This window comes from Strongylocentrotus purpuratus, unplaced genomic scaffold, assembly GCF_000002235.5.
Source record: "Strongylocentrotus purpuratus isolate Spur 01 unplaced genomic scaffold, Spur_5.0 spur5_scaffold_20, whole genome shotgun sequence".
Lineage (NCBI taxonomy): Eukaryota > Metazoa > Echinodermata > Echinoidea > Camarodonta > Strongylocentrotidae > Strongylocentrotus > Strongylocentrotus purpuratus.
In genome coordinates this window covers 8,299,618-8,324,061 of record NW_022145606.1, presented here as the reverse complement: position 1 = coordinate 8,324,061, position 24,444 = coordinate 8,299,618, and the positions used below count along the sequence as shown (strand labels likewise).

The following is a 24,444-nucleotide window of genomic DNA, read 5'->3' as shown; positions in this document are numbered from 1 at the left end:
ATGGAGATCCCCATTAAAGGCATAGTTTAACAATCTGAGATGCATGGCCCTATAGTACGTGTAATTAGTGTCTGTGAGGGTGAAATGGTGCAATATTGAAGCCCTAAAAAAATTGCGCTTCAAAATGATCATGATTTGCCTCAAAAAAGTAACAAATTGTTCAGTGACCGGTTTTACATACTCATTTTCCCAAATAGAGTGTACTGTTACAAAAACCGTTAGGAAAACAAAAAATGAAATTTTGATTTCCAATCATAAATATTTTGATAATCAGACAGACGATCAGCTTGTAAAAGTCGTGGTTATGATCATGATTGTAGCTTGAGTTATATCCAGGGGGGTGTTTCACAAAGATCCTAAGTTGAACTTATCTCTAAGTTGGACTTAAAAAATATGGAAAGCCATTAGCATCTTTGAAAATATTTTGTAAAAGTTATTTTAAAAGGCATAAAATGTTGATTCAAATCATTCATACATGTATGTTCTATCATCAAGGAGATTGCATGTTCTGGATGTGGAATTTATAAAAAGTCTTAAATACTTGAATTTCTTCTTTTGAATATATTTCATTTTAAGGCTCCAATGGCTGTCCATAACTTTTATGTCCCACTTAGTGTTAAGTTCTACTTAGGATCTTTGTGAAACACCCCCCAGGATTTTGTTTAGAACCTGAAGGAATGATGCCCAATCCCTTTAAAGGAAAATGAAACACAACTTATGTAGCGGAAATCTTAGAGATACCCACTGACTTTTATTTTAGCTATGTACAAGGAGGACATTCACTTTCAGTTTTAAAAGGAAGTGATTTGGATAGTCATAAATAGATTGCCCACATCCTGAAATGGAGATACCGTACCCCTTGAAGAAAATGAAACACAAACACAACATACTGTACATGTATGTAGTGGTAATCTTATTCAAAATTGTCAGCCATTTTTGTTTCAATCTTGAAATTACTAAAATATGATTTATTAGCAAGGAAACCACCATCTCCCAAATTTTGCGGTTGCCTTGGCAGTGAAAAAAATACACGGGGCTCGGGGCAAATTAGCCCCCGAAAGTCATAAAAGAGCCTGAAAGTCATAAGAGAGCCCCAAAAAGTAAGTAAGGGGTAAGAGGACACTTTTTTTTCTTTCTTTTTTTGGTTCTCGAAATTTGTAATTTTTTCATTTTGCTCCGTTGGGGAGGGGAGGGGGGGGGGGGGGTAAGGTCACCTTTTTTAGGTCAGCCTTTGACATAATTTTTTTTTATAATTATTTATTTTTAAAAAAAAAGGGGGGGGGGGGAGTATTTTGCTCAAAAATACACACATAAAAAGAATTGAAGGGGGGGGGGGGTTTAACCCCCCCCCCCCCCCACCTTGCGTACGTGCCTGCATTCAACTAATCAAAGCCAAGGTCATTCTAAATATGGTCGCCTTCAAACTACAGGGCATATCATTGGCTTTGAACAATCAGCCCCTCCTCCGCCCCGCCCCCTTCTTAGCCCCTACTAGAAGTTCAGTAATGGCAGCAGATAATCAACATGACTCAGTTGTTTATAATTCATTGTTTTTTACATTTGATTCTTGTTTTATGTTAATGTTGTTGTTAACACACTAACATTGCATTACTTGCACAGACACACACATTTATATTGTATTTAAATAATACATATTTACACACAAAGTCTTTGTGAGACAACACAAATTTTGCACCTAGCTTCATTGGTACACAACATGATTGCCATCCTTTGATCCCATTTACGGTGCTGTTTGGGATTACTGCAACAAGTAACATTAAAGACACTCTGCAGTAGTTAGCTCTCATGGGGAATTCAACACTGTTCAGGTGCTTACCCAATAACAGGTGTTGTCAATCACCAGGGTTAGCCTTGAGTCTTATGACCGTTCGACCTTGTGTAATGCTTTGCTTTTCCCTCACCCGATCCGAAGCGGGATCCGAAGCTAGACTCTCCGAGAGATAAGGGGGTAATTCTTGACTGGCCAACGGGTTTGCGGTGTGCAGATTCATTTGTACTCCCATTAATCGTTTTCCCACTAAGTCTGGTGTCTGCAAATTATGGCCTTCTGCACATGGAAACTGACGCATGACTCCCTTTAAAGGGGAAGTCCACCCTGAAATTAAGTTAGTTTTAATAGGAGTAGAAAAATGAGAGAAACAAGTCAGTGAAAGTTTGAGCAAATTCCGATTAAAAATAAGGAAGTTAGGATTTTTGACGTTGTGATCAATCAAACACAAATTGGCAACTCTATGACGTATCATGCGAGCTCAACTTCCATTTGCTCAGTACTAAAACAATCTAAAATTTTCATTTTCCCTCAAGAAAAATTTCAACCATACATGCACCCTAAATATAATAATTGCAAATATGTTTCTATACTCCCCCTGCAAGGAACAAATATATATTCCGTCATCAATAACGAAGAAAACATGATTTTATGGAATATTATGCACAAAGCAAATGAAGGAGAGCTCGTATAATAAGTCACAGAGTTGCCAATTTGTATTTGATTGATCACAACTTCAATAATTCATAACTTTCTTATTTTCATTCAGAATTTGCTCAAACTTTCACTCACCTGATTTTCTTATTATTCTGCCTCTATCGAAACAAACTTAGATCTATTTTGGGGGGTGGACTTTCCCTTTAAGTAACACATACATGTACACACTGCACTATAACGTACACTCAGTTACAGTAATTAAGCAGTCAGCAAACTGTAAACAGACAGACACAGTTGAAACTTGAACTTGATATTACTCATGTTTGTTTGTCACGCTTTTTGCAGTTTTGTGAGATAGAATAGAATCTAACTCAAATTATAACTTACCTCACTGCTACTCGAATTGTGTCTCAGCTCTGAACGACATGTGTTTGTATTTCCTTCCTTTTGAAAATCTTCCTCCATTTCGGCAGTTTCACAACTTGACTTGTCTGCGATCGCGGCACTTTTCACGTCGTCGTCGCAACCACCACCCGCGGAATCGGAAACGGCTATGAAACCGGGAGAATCCTTCGCGGAGAGTTCCGGGTTGATGGAGGGGAGCAACGCCCCCCGATCGGATTTGCTTGGCTCGCAGCCCGGTTCCATTTTAGACTTCTTTACAAGGGATTTGTTTCTTCTTGGAGGTACAGGCATGACATCATCCTCAAATGAGATCAGCACGCCTGTTGGGACGTTAGCCAGGGGAGCGGAAGGGGAATTTGCTTTCAACAACTCGCTGCTTCGTCCGTCCGGTGACGAAACTTCCTTTCTCCCGGGCGCTGCCATCTTGCTTTCTGAACTGATAACAAGCATGCGGCTCTAGATGGCGCTAGACGAGAAGTTGAATGAACACCTTGAATCAACTTCGTAGGAACACCATTTCTTTGTCTAATTTCGGGGTGAGGGGTGCGACATCCTAACTTTCTTATTAGATATCCGATTTTTTTTTCAACCTTTTTTTTTTTTATTGGTTTGTCTGATTTTTCTGCTTCTTTTGAAAGTAAGTTATTTTGGAGTGAACTTAGGCCCTATCTCACCGAGCGGCGAATGCTTACGAACGTTACAAATTTGGATTCGCCATCTGACGAATGTTGGCAAAAATCAGCAACTTTTAGTGATGTTTAGCGACAATTAGCAACATTTGAGCGAATGTTTCTAAAAGTGTTTGCGAAAGGCAGTTGGCGACTATATTAGCGACATTTTTTTTTGCGAAGATTAACAGATATTTGCCCATCCTTTGCCATTTTTGAGACCACGTTTGAGATCTCTTGCTATTAAACCCCTGGTACTTAATGGGTCAATTTTATTTAAAAAAAAAAAAAAAAACATACGGTAACGTGGTCGCTAGCATTGGCGAAACAAACAATGAGAACTGACGTAAACAAAGAGCGACACCGTCTTACAACCGTTTGCAAATTAAGGCTTACGACTGTTTTTCAATCGCCTGCAACTGTTTGCAGATAAATAATTTCGCAAAAAAATGTTGAACATGTTAAACATTTATTTCTGAGTTCCTGAGATACAAGGGTTCAAACTTCAAAGGCAGGGGGCCAAATCTCAAAATTTGATGGGCCGTATCTCCCAAACCCGTTACCTGATTGATCTAAAATTTGAGATTTGGTGCCGTGAGATCACACTCCACAAATACAATAAGCTTCATTAAAATTAAAAGTAGTCGGATGTGTTGGGTGATTTGACATCGAATGACCCATTACAGTAAATCAAGTGTGAAAATACAATAGTTTAAAAAAAAAATTGCGGTAAAAACTGTAACCTATATAGTGCAACAATATTCTTTGAACGTTCGATACAGAGATAATTTGTATGGAAGTTTCATGATAGCTTATCATCTAGGTTGATTCCCAAGAATTCAATATTTTAACAATTAAAATAAAGGTAAATTCGCTTAGAAAGAGGTCTATCAATTGTCCAGGTAGATGGTATATAACATCAATAATTATATTCTTGTTCTGTTTATTATATAATTTAATAAAAGGACTTGCAATTGATTCAGTAGAAACTTTTAATTCTCGTTTCTCTTTATGATACTGAAACGATTTAGCAATGTACATAGGCCTACCAGGGCCCCGTCTTACAAAGAGTTGATATCAATCGTAACTTATTTGCGATTGATATCAATCGTAACTACATTATGTACATAAGAGATAGGAGACTGCAAACTTGCGATTGATTGGAGAACTTACGATTGATTTGGATCAATCGTAACTCTTTGTAAGACAGGGCCCAGTCCTACTTCCACGTTTGTTTTGTCGATTATTGTATATAAAATCATAATTTGCTAAACCATACATATTTATTATTATCACACAACCAGGTTACAGTTAGACCAATTATTTTAAATTATTTTTTTCAAAATAAATTCAAAATAATTAAAAGACTTCTAATGATTGACACTTGTAGGCTATAGGTTGTTTCTTCATATTTTGCATTGTCGGAAGGCCTCTGTATCAAACAATCGGCAAATTCATTTTCTTTTAAAACAGTATCAAGGTATACGATTATCGTGCAAATGAAATTCCAATGAAACTTCTACCATATAAATTCATTCATTGAAACATGTAAGAGTCGTATAGTATACAATTTGTTTTTCAAGTTTCAAGTTTCCAGTTTATTTGTCTTTCAGAAAACACATGTAACAAAATATGAAAGAGTATGATCATAAGGCTTTTAACAAAATATACCGTTTAGCGTCTCCGCCCGCTTCCTTTTTTGGGGCCGCCTCCTATTTTATTTATTTATTTATTTATTTTTTAATTTAAAAAAAACAAAACATGAAAAACACTAAAAATGGATCTATTTCTGATTAGAAAAAAAAAAAAAAAAATGTCGGCGGCCATCTTTAAAAATAGCCCGACTGCCACGGAAAATGTACCGAGCGGCCATTTTGAAAAAAGGGCCTCCTCCTTCCTATTTTTCGGAAAAAACAGGACGCTAAACATGTTTTGTTTTTTTGTTTTTTTTTTTTGGCCTAACAGTACAAAATTATCGTCTAATATCCACTGTATTCCATAGCGCACAGTGTAGAATAGAGAAGGACAAGGAGACGACGTGACAAAGATAACTGATTCATGAAATATGGAATATAATTATAAGGCTATTTACAAAATACACTCAGAAAACAACTACCAACGATGCATCGATCGCGACCACATCATAATTATGGACCTATACTAAGTAGGTTCATGGCCACAATTAGCTAACACCACATCGAGACATCTAGTTCTATAGGATGAAGAATATAAGAATGAAGAAAAAGACGTAAAGGAAGAAGAAATGACGCATCGACATTTTACCATACGGCGAAACAAACACAGTAAAAATAAATAGTACAATATAAGCCTATATTATACATAACAGCTGCTCCCGCGGCCAGAAAGTGACAGATCTGTAACTCTGCTCGAGGCTTCAATTTAGGGTCTTCATCTGCAGACTATACTAGCAGTGTTTCGGTCGCTCCCAAGCACCATGGACCTATTACATAATAGGTCCATGCTAGCACTGACCTAGTCTGCAGGCACAGACCCTAATTTGACACTTTATCAAAAATTCATTGCCTTAAGAGAAGTCTAGCCCAGCTACCTACAACGGCGTAAATATTCATAATTGAACGACACACACCCTTAAAACTAAAACAACAACAACAACAACAACTAGGCGCTGTGGCGTGCGCCTGTACTGTAATCCAGCTAACAGTAGTATTATAGTGCAGACTCACTTTTACGACTTACCAGGGTTTGTGCTTGCAGACTAGCACTGACCAGTTTCGTAATGGACAAGCAAAGAACTCGCGGCGTATTAACAGACTACACTTTGCGTGCATACCATACATGACTGTGTTCGCCAAGTGTATCGTTTGTTTTCGCTATTTTGAGAGAGAGAGAGAGAGAAGAAAAAGGAGGCAGTTTTAAACTTGAATAATAAATATCTTTGAGATGTGATTTTGTTCTTCATACATTTGATCCTTAAAATCGCTGAGTCTTAGGCACGAATAATAGAAAAGCATTGCTGGTACAGAACTAGCGATTCACATCTTGCAGCTAAACATGTTCGGCCAAGTCCCCGGTACAGGCAGCGCACGATACCCCCTCAAAAATAAAAACGAGGTCGATGATACAAGCGACATTGGCTTGAAAGCCAGTGATGAAACAGAAAGCGAAGCACCAAAATATAAGTTAGCTAGCCGATATCGGTAATTTCCATTCAATTTTGCATTTACCTGAACGGACAATACAGCCTTTTCGTACGTAACGTATAGTGAATGGGAATGGGCGATGATCCGTTCAGGAGGTCGAGATCAGTGGTTTGTGCTGACAATGTTCACGCGAGCGAAAATGAGACAATCGAAACGCCTCGATACGGACTATTTCAAGGCGGACGTGAAACGGCTAACGAGAAGCAAGCACTGCACACATAGACCATGAGCCTAAGGTTCATGCAGACCTACTACTGTAAACGGCCTATTGGGTTAGATAGTCTAGACTCTATATATAGCCAGGATCAAGTGGTGCAAGGGACTGTAGACCTATAATTTAATTAAACGAGCTAATAGCTGTGGTGAAAACTGGTGATATAACACAAACATGGTGAGTTCTAATTAATTATTTCTCGGGGGCCAGTTTTATGAACCTCATAATTAACATGCATGTTCTGTAATTCTGCTCTTGATTTTAGCCGTACTGGCATGTGCATGGATTGGCTCAGATCAACGGTACACTTACATGTAGATTGACATGATTGAACACTGGGAAATTGTTCAATTATCCAAAACCATGAGACTCAGACACACGTTAGCATTTTTATATTAGAAAGTACCCTTGGGGGAAGCTCTAAACAAGGTTTCAGCTTCATTGAATTCAAATTAAAGATTTTAGAGCAATTTTATGATGAAAAAGGCCTATTTCAGTACTTTTATTTTTTTTAACGTTACATTCGAAACAAGTTTGTTCTGTAATGCTTTTGTTCTATATAGGGAATACAGTCTTTGCGTGTGTATGGTTGTTAATGTTGAGTCTTCCAGTTTGACTGTGTTGATTGAAGTGAGAGCCTTGGCAAACTGTGCTGGTCGTTTGGCTCTTCTCATCAACATTTACCACCGCCATGTTCTTTGTTAAAAACGTTTCTGTTCTCAACATATTAGTTTGTTTAATTAATTATGTCTTACATTAGTAGTACAAGACTCTGTTACAGGCACACCCCTCGCTTCCTTTTTAAATCTTGGTTACTTCGCTTCGTGAATCTCATAATATTGGACTCTCACGTCACTCTGCCTCTTCGCTGCGCCTGGCTTTCTCTGCTAAGCTTCAGAGGTATTATTGTGGGTCTCCTTTCCTGGAACCCCGCCCCTCCTGGCCATTTGAAAACAAATCATAATAATAATAATAATAGTGAACATTTATAATGCGCCATGTCTGTCAAAAATGACACTCCTGGCGCAGTTGTGTGGAAGTTGTATAATTGTGGGCAAGAATTCAAGAAAGAAAGTAAAATACACATAAGTTACAGTTTAACATACTTCAGGACATAATTTGCAATAATACAATAATACAATACAAAGCATATTACAGTAAATCAACTACTTGACTTTTGTCGAGAACTTTCATTTCTTCGTTTGGACTTTGTCTCTGGAACGTTACACGCGGATAGGTGCAGGCTGGCATGCACCGGCCAAACCGGTCCGTTTCACAAACATTAACACATCAACCGATTCAAAATATCAACAAATGTTAGACATTCATACATATATGCAAGCCTGATCACAACAAAATAAATTTCAAAATCTATTTTCCACATTGTATTATCCTCAGGAAATGTACGAAATATAACACACAGCCATTTATAAAATTTACATTATGGAAGAAAGGAATATAATAGACTAGCCCATGCAGTAGCAGTACGTCTCGACATTCAGTGTAATAAAAGTGCTGAGACATGATGACGGCACTCATTTTGTTTTGCTTGTACCTCTGACATTTTTACCTCTGACATTTTTACCTCTGACATTTTTTCCTCTGACATTTTTACCTCTGACATTTTTACCTCAGACATTTTTTCCTCTGACATTTTTTCCTCTGACATTTTTACGTCTGACATTTTTTCCTCTGACATTTTTACCTCTGACATTTTTTCCTCTGACATTTTTACACCGAGCCGTATGCTAGAGGGTTGAATAATACTATCAAGCAGTAGCGGTAGGCCTACTGTAGGAACAGATCATGCAGATGAACATGTGATGGGTTATGGATGGTCAAATGCTTTAGCAGAAATAATGAAGCAAGCGTTGTTGAATAATATGTGAGCAAACACAGTTCAGTTCCATGCACAGAATAGGGAGAGCTTGCAATATAACATGCAAGATTTACAAGATTTGCAACATCAGACGACAAATAAATACAGTCGGGGGGGGGGGGGGCGGTAGTGAGCATAATTTGTTTTCTTCCTATTTGACCCCGATTGGGGGGTGGGGTGGGGAGCGGAATGTGTGATCACTTACTAAACAAATATTATATATATATATTTCCTTTTATGTTACAAAGAAAAAAAGAAAAAAGGGGAGCCCGTGTCCAACAGCCCCCCCCCCCCCCTCCCCCTCCCCCCCCCCCCCCCCCCTCCCCCTCCCCCTCCCCCTCCCCAGTGGATCCGCGCCTGTCTGCAGGTTCACATTTCAGATTTGCCCAATGTGGCAATGATGTGAACTTTCCCGCCAGCCAAAGTGCAGCTTTTATTTTTGGAGTGGACCTGTACTTAAAGGCCCGAATTCACAAAGGAGGTTTGTCTACAAACCTCCTTTTGTTTCGCCAAACCTCTTTTTGTTCTTTACAAACCAGGTTTGTAAAAAAGCGTCATTATGATGTACGAAAAGGTTTGTCAACAAACCTCCTTTGTGAATTTGGGCCTATAAGTGTTTTGCATGTTCGGAATGAGTGCGTTGTAGCAGAACTCCACGTCCCCGACTAGTCTGCAGGCACAGACCCTAATGTAACACTTTATCAACAAATCGTTGTGCCTTGAGAGAAGTCTAGCCAAGCTACCTACTGGTAGCTTGGCTAGGCGTTGTGGCGTGCGTCTGTAATCCAGCTAACAGTGGAAGTTACAGACTGATTCAGCCGAGGACGCAGGTTCGAAACTGAGTCACGTCTTTCGGATGGTGACGTTAAAGGTCGGTCCCCAGACGTAAATAATCATATCTGATTGATACACGTCTGTAAAAACCCAATTACACACACACACACACACACACGGTTGTATCAATATGAAGGAGCAGCTACAGTACATGGCCTATGGTAGTCTTATAGTGCAGACTCACTTTTACGACTGACCAGGGTTTGTGCTTGCAGACTAGTCCCCGACCCCGTTCGTGTGGACGGTCTTTTGGGGGATTGCCCGATAAGTTGTCGGAGAGCTGTGTGTAGTCTGCAAGCACAGATCCTAGTTTGATACTTTGTCAAAAAAATCATTGTCCCTTGAGAGAAGCCTAGCCCAGCTACCTACTGGTTGTGTCAAGCACAGACCCTAATTTGACATTTTATCAAACAATCATTGTGCCTTGAGAGAAGCCTAGCCCACAGCTACAGTGCATGGCCTATGGTAGTCTTATAGTGCAGACTCACTTTTACAACTGACCAGGCTTTGTGCTTGCAGACAACGCTGTGTGAGGGATCGATGCGTGTGATAGAAGAATAAACAGAAAGAACGGACTGAATATGGACTATTGATGCATATGAGAGAATAACACTTGTTGCCTTTACAATTACAGCAAGACGTTTCAAATCCATTTGATGACAGTGATGCTGTCCACAAGCTTGGTCCGTTGGCGGAGCGGTCGTCCGGTTATAAGGACTGGCTGCTAGGAGTTTTGCAGGGTCAAAAATGTCATCGCGTCCTTGACGTAGCCTGCGGAACAGGGTAAGGTTCAAATGATGATGTTGATGATGATGGTGATGATGATGGTGACAATGAGGATGATGATGATGATGATGGTGATGATGGTGATGATGATGGTGATGATGGTGATGATGATGATGATGATGGTGATGATGGTGATGAAGATGGTGATGATGATGGTGATGATGATTGTGATGATGATGATGGTAATGATGATGATGATGATGTTGATGATGATGGTGATGATGATGGTAATGATGATGATGATGATGGTGATGATGATTGTGATGATGATGGTAATGATGATGATGATGGTGATGATGATGATGGTGATGGCAATGGTGATGATGGTGATGATGATGATGATGATGGTGATGGTAATGGTGATGATGGTGATGAATGATGATGTTGATGATGATGGTGATGGTAATGGTGATGATGATGGTGATGATGATGATAATGATGATGTTGATGATGATGATGATGATGTTGTTGATGATGAAGATGATGATGGTGATTATGATATTATCAATAATAAAAATAACATATCATGTTTATTAGTATATTGATAATGAAAATAATATTACTACTATATGCTTCTACTAATAATACAACAAATTACAATGATTATAATAAAAACATTGATTCATATTACTCAGGTACTATACACAACTGCGCTGTGATGAAATACATCTCAGAATGAGTCTATATTGAATTACAAAAAAAAACTAACCATGAATAATATGGCTATGAAAGAAAAGTGAGCAATTGTGAGGATAGGATACTACACTGCAGTTTGAAATGTTATTGGTTGGTTTAAAATAGTGTTACTGTTAAACTGCAATGTTGCTGGTACAAGTGGCTCAAAGTACATGTAATGCAACTGAAATGTTACTGGTACAAGGTTGTTCAAAATGGTTCAACTGAAATGTTACTGGTACAAGATGGTTCAAAATGGTGCAGCTGTATTGTTACTTTGTGCATGGTGCTTTTGATATTTTTATATTCGCAATAGACATATTATGACGTGGGCAGTAGATAATATCAAGTATATTTGGCCCGTATTATTACTTGTATTATAACAATAATAATTATTGTTATTATCAGTATTCTTATTGTCTCGCCTTCGTATCATAAAGCAAGACATAGGCGCCGCTTTTCCGGTGACGGCGGCGACGGCGGCGGCGTCAACATCAAAAACTTAACCTAAGGTTAAGTTTTTGAATTTTTGATATAATTTTTAAAGTATAAGTTCTTAGTCAATGAAACTTTGCTTCTTTTCCCTCATTTCTTGACTGATTTTGATTCGGTTTGCCTTATCTGGTAGAGCTAAATTTGGAACACTAACCTTCTACACAGAATTGTGAGATTTTGCTCCATTGATTATTTATGGTACTTTATGCAAATGGAATGAAATTATGACCCTTCTAGGGCATCAAATTTTTATTTTTTGACCAGTTCAAAAGTGTACCACATAAAATTTACGATATTTGTTGTTGCGAGATGCGGATGAGCGCTACGTCTTTGACGTTCTGATTTATCATATTGAATTGCGTAATGCAGGCGAGACCGCCGAGAGCATTTCCCCTGTTATTATTATAGTATTGATGATTATCATTAGTAGTGGCATTAATTAATATCATTCTTACTTATTTTTCAAACATCACTTTATTGATCCTACATCTATTGACCATCATACAAAATGGTTAATCTTTTAACCACAACAGAAATTCTGTTCTTTGTCATTAAAATGTTGTATTGTTTAAATTGATTGTGATCATTATTACCATCCCTCTTACTTTGCAGTGTGGACTCTTTATTTCTGCTCAAGCATGGAATGGAGGTTGTTAGCTGTGACGATGCTGAAGCGATGCTTTCCTACGCCAGAGCTGAAAAAGATCGTCTTGGACTTAAAGACTGGGGTAAGGCATGTTTTGCTCTTTTTTCAATCAAAATAATAGTCAAAAATATATAGTCGTAAGGCCATTTTTGTGAGTAGCTACGTTTACACTTGCCATTCATGTAAACATTTTATTTATTCTCTTTCATTTAATAAAATAGTACTACATACAAAAGCAGAAGAAGTTAAAAACTCTGACCCATCATCCCCTATTTCCCATAAAGTTAGAATATTTTGTTCTTATTTCTTTTTCTCAAATGACAAAATTTAAATCTTCCCAAAACAGATTAATCTTCATTGATCAATAACATTCTGAGATGGTATCAACATTATATCCACCCATTGTGATAAGCTAATTTATAAAAAAAAAACAGTAATCATTCAAAAACAATTTACATGTATGATACTGAAGCGATGCTCTCCTACGCTAGATCGGAAAAAAGACCGTCATACGGTCTTGGACTCCAAGTCTGGGGTAAAACCCTTGTGTTTGTTTGTGTGGGTTTTTGTTCTTGTTCTTTGATTGGTTGTTGTTATTGTTTGAGTTCTAATCGTTGTGTCGATTCCATCAGAAGTATTATCAATAATTTGAGCTAATTATTATTATTATTATTATTGTGATCAATATTATTGTTATCCTTATTGTTATTGCTATCATTATTTTGTAATTAGTATATTAATGTTATCATTATTTGTATTATTGTTAATATTACCACAACTACATGTACAACTCTTCTTATTAGTATATGAAGAGCTTAATTCTAGAAGGAGCTAAATCCACTTTTGATGAAAATTGAGTTATTGATATCAGAACATTGTTCACTAAGTACCCATTTAATTTGTTTTTTTTTATTTTTTTATTATTTACCTTAATTTTTGGAGCAATTGTGATACAATGCACCTTCTAATATCAATCTTCCATAGACGCCTGTACCAAATCTGGTTAACAATTTCTTTTTTCTCCAAAGTTGCAAAAATAGATTTAGCTCCTTTTGGAATTAAACTCTTCACATGTATTATCATTATTACTAATACTATTATTATTAATAGTCATATAATTTATATTTAATAGTTACACACAGTACCACTTCAGTTGATAAGGCCTACATCATCATTACCTAAATACCGATGTGATATAACTGGCTGAAGAGCATGTCAAATGAACCCTCCATGAGTCTGCAATAATCAGGCAATTGTTGTTACTGTCCATTATTTGTTTAAAAGATTCACAAAAACAGACACTTTTCAATAACAACACATTGCGTACATGTACTAGGGTCTGGATTTCAAGGCCATTGGTCTGCACGAGATTTTAAAAGGCTTTATGAGTATAAATATAAGCATATGTATAAGTAATTCAAGATAAAGTTGATTTCTGGTCATGTGATTGCATTGTGAAAGAAACATTGTGGAATCGATCAGAAAAGGTTGATCATCTAGCATTGGTGTGTACTGCAAGGTTCTGGAATCATCAAAATGATAAGAAAATGTTCCCAGTCTTGGTAAAGTTGCAAGCACTGTACACAGAAAGATGCATATGAGACTACACGAACATGTGGCATAAAAATCCGTCCCGATTTGTATGATGTTACATGCCATATTTAGAAAATTAAGGCATTTGAAGAGCCATGGTTTTCAGGGAACATTTGTTATCTGATGTTCGTCCACACAATACAATGATAACGCTCACAAATTATTTTTCACCTCTTCCCAGAACTCAACCATCTCTTTAAATATATAAGTATAATGATATACTTCATTCATTCAATGACCATATCGGGATCTTTGATTTCCTCTCGTTGGTACAAGTGGTACAACAGAAACATACACATAATAATATCAAAGATATACATGACAAACAAAATGTCTGAGTTCTTATCGTCATATCATTTCCTTTTTTCCATCAGAAGTATTACAAACAATTTGAGCTAATTATTATTAGTAGTAGTATTGTAATTATAATTAGTATTATTATCATTATTGTTATAATTGTGTTTTTATTATATCATATTGCTATCATTAATTGTTTTTGTTAATATTAATACAACTACTACTCTTCTTATTAGTATATATGTGTTATCATTTTTACTATTATTATTTTTAGTCATATCTATAATTAATATTTATACGCTACCTTAGTTGATAAGGCCGTATATACAGTATGTGTAATAATTTTTACTGTTATTATTATTAGTCATATCTATATTCAAAATGTATACGCTACCTCAGTTGATAAGGCCGTATGTGTAATCATTTTTACTATTATTATTATTAGTGATATAGATCTATATTCAATATGTATACGCTACATGTACCTCAGTTGATAAGGCCGTATATAATTATGTGTAATCATTTTTACTATTATTATTATTATTAGTCATATCTATATTCAATATTTATACGTTACCTCACTTGATAAGGCCGTATATATGTGTAATAATTTTTACTATTATTATTATTAGTCATATCTTTATTCAATATTTATATGCTATCTCACTTGATAAGGCCGTATATATGTGTAATCATTTTTACTGTTATTATCTTTAGTCATATCTATATTCAATATTTATACGCTACCTCACTTGATAAGGCCGTATATATGTGTAATCATTTTTACTATTATTATTTTTAGTCATATCTATATTCAATATTTATACGCTACCTCACTTGATAAGGCCGTATATATGTGTAATCATTTTTTACTATTATTATTATTCGTCATATCTATAATCAATATGTATACGCTACCTCAGTTGATAAGGCCTGCATCATTAATAGACAAATACAGGTGTGAACAGACTTAAGAGCATGTCAAGAGTACTACGACCCTCCATGAGTCTGCAATAATCAGGCAATCGTTGTTTGATCACCACGGTCTATTTATATTTGTCCATGGGCTTTACAAACAGAGACTTTTCTTTGTACAGTTACAAGCACCGTACACAGAAAGATGTATATGGGACAACGCATACAAACATAGACACTTGGGATGGTAGTTGTCCTACCCCCCCCCCCCCCCCCAAAAAAAAAAATCAAACATGCTTTATTTCTAAATCGATACCAGTGATGTACAAAATATATTGCCAAAATGACAGGATTGTCTGCAGTTTATTCAGCCCCCCCCCCCCCCACCCCACAGTTTTTGCTCATTACGCCACTGTTCAATACACACACACTGATCGTCTGTTGACAACGCATTTGTATGTCTAAAGCCAGGGTTGGCATATTTCCCGCTTTGGAGACTTATTTCCCGGACGCCGGGAAATAAGCGGTATTTACCGCTTTTTACCGGTATTTACCACTTTTTACTGGGAAATACCGGGAAATATATATTTCCACTCACTTGTTCATAGGGATTGTCCAATTTTGAACATAATAACAATGGTGATGAGTATGGTTGCTCTTGTGTGTACTATTTGTGTGTGTGTGTGTGTGTGTGTGTTTGTTCGTGTGTTTGTCTATGTCTGTAATTATGTAATGCTGGAAAAAAATACAGGAAAAATATACCAAATATACACCTAATCTAGATATGATGTTCTTCATTAAAGGGAACCAAAACCTTCATACTAAGTTACTGTTATTGTAAAGTTTAAGATATTGGAATAAAATCAGTGAAAAATTGAACAAAATCGGGCAATGAATAAGGAAGTTAAAGGTTGGTTGGTTGGTTCTTCGTTTAGATGGCGCTCTTCAATCTCAAAGATTATTTGCGCCAATCAATTTCGTGTATAGCTTTGGCGTGGGCTTCGGAAATCAAGCATGAGCGACTTTCCTTGGTGAAATGAAAAACCGCAAATACTTCATTTTATATATTATTACAGGATCGACATAAGTTAAGGGGATCCCTGATAGCTTTAAAAGCTATCTAAAACGATTAGTAAAGCTTTTTAAAATGACTAGTCACTAGAGGGCGATATTCAATTTGATGACATCATTTGTGGACAACTCTCCATGCCTTTTGTACATCAAATTTCACAAGTCTTTTGTTTTTTCCTATTTATTTGTGTTCTTGATCGGATTTCATAACATGTGAAGTAGAATATCATTTTAATTGAATATATAGTTCAAGGGAAACACAAATTGTATATTCTTTTGTATTTTTCCTTCGTTATATATGTGTGTAGCGCCTTTTTAGAAAGACCTGAACCTTTATAAGGAGACACCATTATTATTATAGTATTATGTTTATTGTTGTTGTTGTTGTTATTAATATAGTTATTATTATTACCATTACTGTTCTTCATTTTATTATGAATTTTCATTATTCATTTCTTCATTTATTGATTATTATTATTAGAAGTTGTAGTAGTATAGTTGTTGCTGTTGTATTACATCATTTACATGAATATATATATTTATCTCGTTTGCAGAGGTAAAGCGGGCTAACTGGCTGACCTTACCGGAAGATATCCCGGAGCAAGGTGAATTTGACGCCGTACTCTGCTTGGGAAGCTCGATTTTACACCTCATTGATAAACTGCCTGAGCTCGCCCTCTATCGGAAATGTTTGACCAACTTCAAGAAGTTTCTTAAACCTGGTGGCTTGCTGCTGATCGATCACAGGAACATAGATTCTATGCTAGATCGAGGGATTGTCGTGAATAAGAACGTTTATCATGCGGTAAGTAATAAAAAGCCTACAACAAAATTGCATCGTTAAACGAAACGGTTACAAGTCCCTTATACAAGTTCTCCAACATCTCATTGCAAGGCACGTATTAAAGATACTATGTCCCTTTTGCAGCCAACATCAAATTCTGTAGAACTTTGCAGGAATTATGAATATGTCATGTATGGCCTATCTTTGAAGTTTCTACGTTAGCAGTGTCCTAATATTGAAATTATGCAAGAAAACCCGTCTAATTACTAGACTTCACTGTCAGACACTATTGAGTGACTGACTGGCTTTTTCTTCTTTGATAATAACATACATAACATGAGCTCTAAAGGGTACATGAGCATTTGTCTACATTAATAACCCACTACTTGTAATGGCCAAAATTAAACTGGTTGAATCTTTGCGCAGCATAAAACGAACGACCATTTGGTACAATGGTCTAAAAAAATCAGACAATTACTTAGGTGATGGCAATCACTAATGTCGATTCGACAACTAATGGTCCTTAGTTTCCCACAAAAATCCATTTGCAAACCCTTTCGTTATGAGAGAAGTTTAAATAAATATTGTCTTTCAAATGCCGTTAGAATGAATATAACATTTTCATTTTTTCGACCTCCAAATGGGACATAGTACCTTTAAACTATCAACAGACTCTAACCCTTATGACGCAATAAAGCATTTGCCGGACCAAATACATCCAATCTTCTTTGTTTGAATATCATTAACAGGAGGACACACTACCCGGCGTAAGTACGAAAACTATCACCGAAGAGGGCGTCACATTGCGAGTCGATATTATTTACGATATGCTGATGAAAGAGGGAGATGCTGCTACCAACAACGACAAAATAGAAAAGTAAATATACAGGTTTTTAAAACTTTTTTTGTGACACATTTAGGAGGGTATTTACCTGTGACAGTTTCGATGTAGGTTTAATTTGGTGTTATATTTTTGTTACCCGACTGCTAAGAATGCACACGTATGCGTGTACGTACGCAACAAGGGGACCGACGGCGTAAGTCCTGTCCGAGGAACTTTGTAACGAGAATGAATGCAAGTTACCAATGAGCTATCACACCCTCACATGTATACAGGTCAGACATCTCCCGCAGACGTGTACCGGCAGTCTGAATTTAGCTGCCATTCTTTTTCTACCGCCAGACGTGCCAGAAGACAGATAAGTTCAGTTTGCCAGCGTACGTCTGCAGAAGGTATCTGGGCCATATGCATCGAAACTGTCACAGGTTTAATAGCAGATTTGGCATGTGTCACAGAACTATAGTATTCCCAATACTTCAAACCATCAAATACAAAACTCAACGGTCTAAGTTGGTAGTTTGCAAAGACAAAATAAATGATGGCTGAACTTTGAAGCAGTCACATCCCAGCAAACTACAGTGAAGAAAGTGTGGACACTGTAGATTTGTCTTGGTATTGACAGCTCCCCAAAACTTCAGTCACACCAACCGGATCCTAAACCGAATAACTACTAGGCCATTTTCGTAATGTAACCAAAATTAATGCAAACGTCTTTGGGCAGTGCATGGATACGAAATGATTCCATTTACCTGTTACGAATAAATGTATTTCAATAGTGAGAATGCGAATTGTATATTCATGTAATACGTGTTGTTAGGTAGGGCAAGCATAATGTTTGTCCTACCTAGCAACAAGTAATGTATGCAATAAGAATGCGAATTGCATATTCATGTAATACGTGTTGTTAGGTAGGGCAAGCATAATGTTTGTCCTACCTAGCAACAAGTAATGTATGCAATATGCATTCTGAGTATTGAGATACAATTATTTGTAAATGGTGAATGTTTTTCTCTTATCCTCAAGCAATTTTAATACATATTTACATTAATAACTCAATGATTGAGTGAAACATAAAGGCTAAAACTTAAAGTATATTTAACAGTTCTTCCAGCTTAGTATTATTTTCTTTGCTAAATGGTGAATGGAATCATTCGTACCTAGGCACTTCTCAGATACGTATGCATTACATTTGGTTACATTACGAAAATAGCTTATTACATTGACCCTAACGGCCACAGATCAGTTGATGTAGAGTGGGTTTCGAGTTGGTTTGGATGACCGTTGGCCAAGTACATTACAACGGACAATGACCGGTGGTCAAGTACATTACAACAGCCATTGCCACTCCCACAGACACTGGCTACCTACAAATGTCTCAGGTCTTATGGTTATTTGTTAATTTTACGATTACCCTGATTCTTCTCTCTTTTTTACAGGGTAATCATGCCGTTAGCACCGATCCACGTTCACAAGTTTACCACGTTACTCAAGGAGATGTTTGGACCGAAATGCGAATACACCCTGTACGGCGATCTGCAACGATTGGAGAACGGGAACACAGAAGATGTAGCCTATTTTCAACACATTGTACACGAATAGACTAGTTTAAACGTAGTACATTTACAAGTGACCCCAAAATATCCACAATATAATTTTTGTTAAACATGGAAAAGTCCTGCTCTGTACATTTCAGAATAATCACTGCCAAAATGATGGGGGTGCTGCATGAATCATTTATTTTTGTTTGCCCACTAATCCTTTCATCTGTGTATCAAAAATATACTGTCGATGAATTAACGATTAAAAAAAAAAACCTATCACGAACATACACGTAGCATCCTTCTCAATGCGTTGTATAACTTGATACAATAGACCTTTATCTGCCCATGTGCATATACAGTCAAAACTGCCTATAGCGACCAAGCAAGGAAAACACAAAAAGTTGCCTTTGTAGACAGGTGGTCTTTGTAGACAGGTTCCCTTAGTACATGATTCAAGGAGAAACCATTTTCAAGGGAAACATCAAATGTGGCCTTTGTAGACAGGTGGTCACTAAAACAGGTTTGACTGTATTATAAGTTTCATTAAAATTATATTATATAAATGTAATGACGATGGGGTTCGTCGCAGTAGATCGACAGCCCCATGAAACCGATTGCAATGGCAAAAGTTCCACGAGGCGGACGGCCCGAGTTTTAAAATAAAATTTGTGACTAGAAAAGTTCCAAAAAGATCCAGAAGATCGCAACAGCCCAGGAGACGATCAGGGAAGCGGTACTACAACGTCTTGTACTCCTACTCAAACTAATACTATTTCAACTACTTGTACTACTGCTACTACAACTAAGAAGAAGAAGAAGAAAAGAGAAAAATGAAGAAGAACGAGAAGAGAAAGAAGAGGGGAAGGCGGCGGGGAAGCAAAAATGTCATCAAAGTTCCTACTCTCATTTCTTCTTTACTACTCTCTACTAAAAAAATTAGGTTACACCATTAATCCGTTGTACTGAAGTGTCGTCGAAAATATTTATTATGATTTCATATGAAATCAGGATTTTTATATTTTGTAATACAAATATCTTGTAACTATATGAATGTACTGATAATGATTGTTTTATTTATGTGGCTGCATCCACGATAAACATACACGTGGCCACATCCACAATAAACATACAGGGTGCACATGTATTTAGAAATACATAGATGTCGTATATTTTAGAGTGTTCCAGATACACAATATCTGTTGGTAAATGTATTTATACATGCATTGAATCAATTTTTAATATTTAAAACGTACTAATAAATGACAGTGCAAAGAACAATGTATACGGTAGTCCATTGTGTTTATTCATTTGCGTTTCAATTCAGGTTGAAAACAAAGTGGAGTTCTGGTCAAGACGAAAAATAATTTGTGATTTTTTTTTCTCATTTACTTGAAACAAAATGTATGTTTGAAAGACAGAAAGCCATGATAATGAAATGAAAATCATAAAACGGAATGCTTTGCAAATTCCTTCATAGGCAGAATTATTTATCGGACTGAAAAATGTGTGTCCCGAATTTTCCATTTATACCATGGTGTGCAGTTCATGTGCCTTTCATGATCATTAATTTGATGATTCCAAATGGACAGAGTATACCCAAGTTCATTTGTATTTCATAAACAAATTACTTTTAGATGGTTTATTAATTAATGATTATTAGAGTATTATTGCCCAGAATTTGACTCTATCTTGAGTGTAATAACTGCACTTCGTGACTTGTTTTTGTCTTCCTTTGAACGTTATTCATTTATTTATTTTTTGAACTTGTTTTTTTTAATATTGTATACATTGATGAACTAAGACTCGGGAGTAATTGTCACCAGAGTAAATGTCAGATGGCCCTAAATTCATCGATAATAACAACATAATACATGTAACAACATAATGATAATTTAATAACAATGATAGTTTAATAATAATAATGATTATAATATTGTTGATGATTATAATGATTATAATAATAATGATTAATAATAATTATGATACACTGTAATGAAAAAATAAGAAGAATATTACTATTACTACATGTACTACTGATACTACTACTGCTGCTAGTACTTCTACAATTACTACTACAACTATTAGTAATAATGTTTTATATTTATATACCGCATTACATGATACATTTCAATGAACATTACATTATAATCAAGAATAATATAACTCCTGACGACGAGTCAACCTGTTCGAAACATCGAGCCACACCCGCCACTCATCCTCTCCAAGCGCTATAGTTCTCCTTAGAACTATAAGCTAAGAAAGATAACCAACAGTCTTTTTCAAGACTATACCGAGAGTCCTTTTCAGGACTCCTCAATCCTCCCTCTCTCTCACATGTAATGGTAATGGTAATGGCGTTATTAAAAATTCATTTGCAGCCAGATGGTTGAATTGCAGAACTTAATTGTACATTGTAAAAACATAAATATTTATACAAACATAAAACGTATATCACACAGTGAATGAATATTCTAAATAAATCAGTGAACACATATATATACAAATTAATACAATTCATAAAATTCGCTTAACATTCTATTCCACAATCATCATAGGGCTGGAGAGAAATATAGAAGAGAGGTATGGAGGACAATAGTGCAGACAGCACGGGAGATCCAGGAAAAATGTGAGATAGAGACAGACAGAGAGGGAGAGAAAGAGAGAAAGGGAGAGAGGGAGAGAGAAAGAGAGACAAAGCGATATATATATATATATATATATATATATATATATATATATAAAAGATAATGCTGAGGATGAGAGTGTATATCAGACATATCGAAAATAAGGTAGTACAATTTCGACAGAGAGAATACTGGTTGTTAAAATTAATAAATTACATTTTACATTTTCATTGGTGAGTTATGGATAACATATATTGTAAATTGATCGGTAGGTTTGCAATCAGATGAGAGACATGAAATATGGTAATGGTGCACCCGCAAGCCTACTGTATAATAATACATATTTCTACCTATACAATTCCTTCCAGAACTTCAGCAGAGTGGGTTCAGCGATTGTTGACAATTTGAATGCGCTCTCTGGCCAAAATGTTTTCTCAGAATTAGGATTACATTTTTATCGAAATGAGTTATTGAGCGGATTTTGATAGCCAAATTCTATTTAAAAATACAAATGTATAAACATGTATCGATTACAGATCCAATGCATTCAAATCGTTCTAACTATTTGGGACATTCTGGCATCTTTGACCACATGAAAAACATACTGCTAAAATTATCTTTTCTTGAAGTTACAACTAAAGAAACAAAATGCCGACGGCCATCTTGAGAAATAGCCCGACTGTCAGGGAAATGAAGAGCACATTTTTTGTGTGTGTGTGTGTCCCAAAATTTGAAAATTTGGCCGATCGATATTTTGTTTCGTTGGGGGGGGGGGGGGGGGGAGGGGTAAGGGTCAGCTTTTTGGGGTCACCCATTATCACAATTTGTATTTTTTTTATTTGTATTTTTTAATAATAAAAAAAATGAAGGGGGGGGGGGTTCCTCCAAAACACATATACAACAAGTGTAAGGGGGGGTTCAACCCCCCCCCCCCCCCCCCCCTGCGTACGCACCTTATTGCAACACATATCATCTTCCATCTTAAGTACGACAATGCTCTTTTAGAGGATGTACTACAATGGAAGAAGAAACAAACGGTGATAACAGCACATTGCACCTCATGTATACCTCATCATTAATCAAAACATGTTTTATTTTCCAATGAATTGGACAATACACCATATTGACATTCACGCATGACCGACCGCCTAAATATTATCAAACATGATCCATCCTTTAAAAAAAATGAAGAATTCACTCTGTACAATACCAATGCAATTTGCAACATGTTGCTTTTGGCTTTATGGTAAAACAAATTACAAGAGATATATCAGTTGAAAGTTGAATTGCATAACTTTTTGAGGAGTTTATTTTCTCGTCTTTTCATATGTACAGGCGCGTAGCCACGGGGGGGCACGTGCCCCCCCTAAAATTTCCAGGATCGGTTGAAATTTTGTAGACCCCTTTTTTTGACCTCGATCGATTACATGTATGTGCCCCCCCAAACATCAAACTCTGGCTACGCGCCTGCATATGTAATGTTTAAAGATAAAGTTGAGTTCTGGTCATGCGATTGCATTGTGAAAGAAACTGTGTGGAGTCGATCAGAAAAGGTTGATCATCTAGCATATAAGTATTTGTGTCTATTGCAAGGTTCTGGAATCATCAAAATGATAAAAACAAATTAGTTGGTCAAGTCTTGTAAAATTTACAAGCATTGTACACAGAAATATGTATATGGGACCACACGAACACGTGCCGTAAAAATCTGTCCCGAATTTTTACGATGTTACATGCCATATTTAGAATATGAAGGCATTTGAAGAGCCATGCTTTTCAGGGAGCATGTTTTATCTGATGTTCTTCCACATTTGCATAATAACAATGATAACGCTCACAAATTATTGTTCACCTCTTCCCAGAACTCAACCTTCTCTTTAAGACAACACCAATCAATCTCTTTAACCTCTTCAACTGGAGATCCCCTTATTAAAATCAAAGCAACAAAGAGACTCAACGTTTTCTAACCTTGATTGTTTGTGTTAGTTTATTACAGTTTCATACGTTACCAATACAAAGGTATTCTATAGAATACAAATGACAATATCATCAATAAATAGTATATATTACAAGCAAGTACCGATATCCAGAAACAGAATATTAGAATATAAAATAAATTGAATAAAAAACATTCTGTTCCCACGAACCACATAATAAATATAACAATAATAATAATGACAGTCGTAATAATATTACTAATATAATAATGAAATAATAGTAAAGGCAATAATAACACTACTACTACTACTGATAGTTAAAATAATAAATATGATAACGAACATTGCCACTCCTGTCTCCTTCATAACCCTGGCTTTAGCATGGCTGCTTTTACATCTAACTTAACAAAGTACTAATTACCTCTTAGTGCAATGAGCTCCATACCGGATTTCTATGTTCAAATATCAACGTCAAATTTTACTCATGCAATTTGAAAGATTTCGCGAACTTAAGTGTCCTGTAAATCAAGGTATAATTCCCTGCTAAAATCCGTTCCGCATTTGACAATAATTCGTCCTTGTTTTCACGAAGTGACGGTAGTGAGGAAAAT

The 24,444-nt window shown here is 36.3% G+C and overlaps 2 protein-coding genes across 3 annotated transcripts in view; one reads left to right on the top strand and one right to left on the bottom strand.

Moving 5' to 3' along the window:
- Positions 1 to 3,316, bottom strand: part of LOC590728 (TBC1 domain family member 2B) — a 45,342-nt gene extending 42,026 nt beyond the window's left edge. The window contains exon 1 of one of the 2 annotated variants that reach the window (XM_030992697.1): positions 2,834 to 3,316. In XM_030992697.1, the coding sequence (XP_030848557.1) occupies positions 2,834 to 3,301 (468 nt within the window). In that variant the 5' untranslated portion in view covers positions 3,302 to 3,316. The remainder of the gene's footprint in view (positions 1 to 2,833) is intronic. The other variant, XM_030992696.1, reaches the window with a different exon arrangement.
- A 3,502-nt stretch (positions 3,317 to 6,818) lies between these two features.
- On the top strand, positions 6,819 to 20,554 carry LOC589953 (glycine N-methyltransferase). The gene is made up of 6 exons (XM_030992695.1): positions 6,819 to 7,092; positions 10,263 to 10,411; positions 12,197 to 12,312; positions 16,661 to 16,911; positions 17,640 to 17,767; positions 19,168 to 20,554. Exons 1-6 carry the CDS (start codon positions 7,090 to 7,092, stop codon positions 19,328 to 19,330), a joined length of 810 nt encoding a protein of 269 aa, XP_030848555.1. The 5' UTR covers positions 6,819 to 7,089; the 3' UTR covers positions 19,331 to 20,554.
- The last annotated feature ends 3,890 nt before the right edge of the window (positions 20,555 to 24,444 follow it).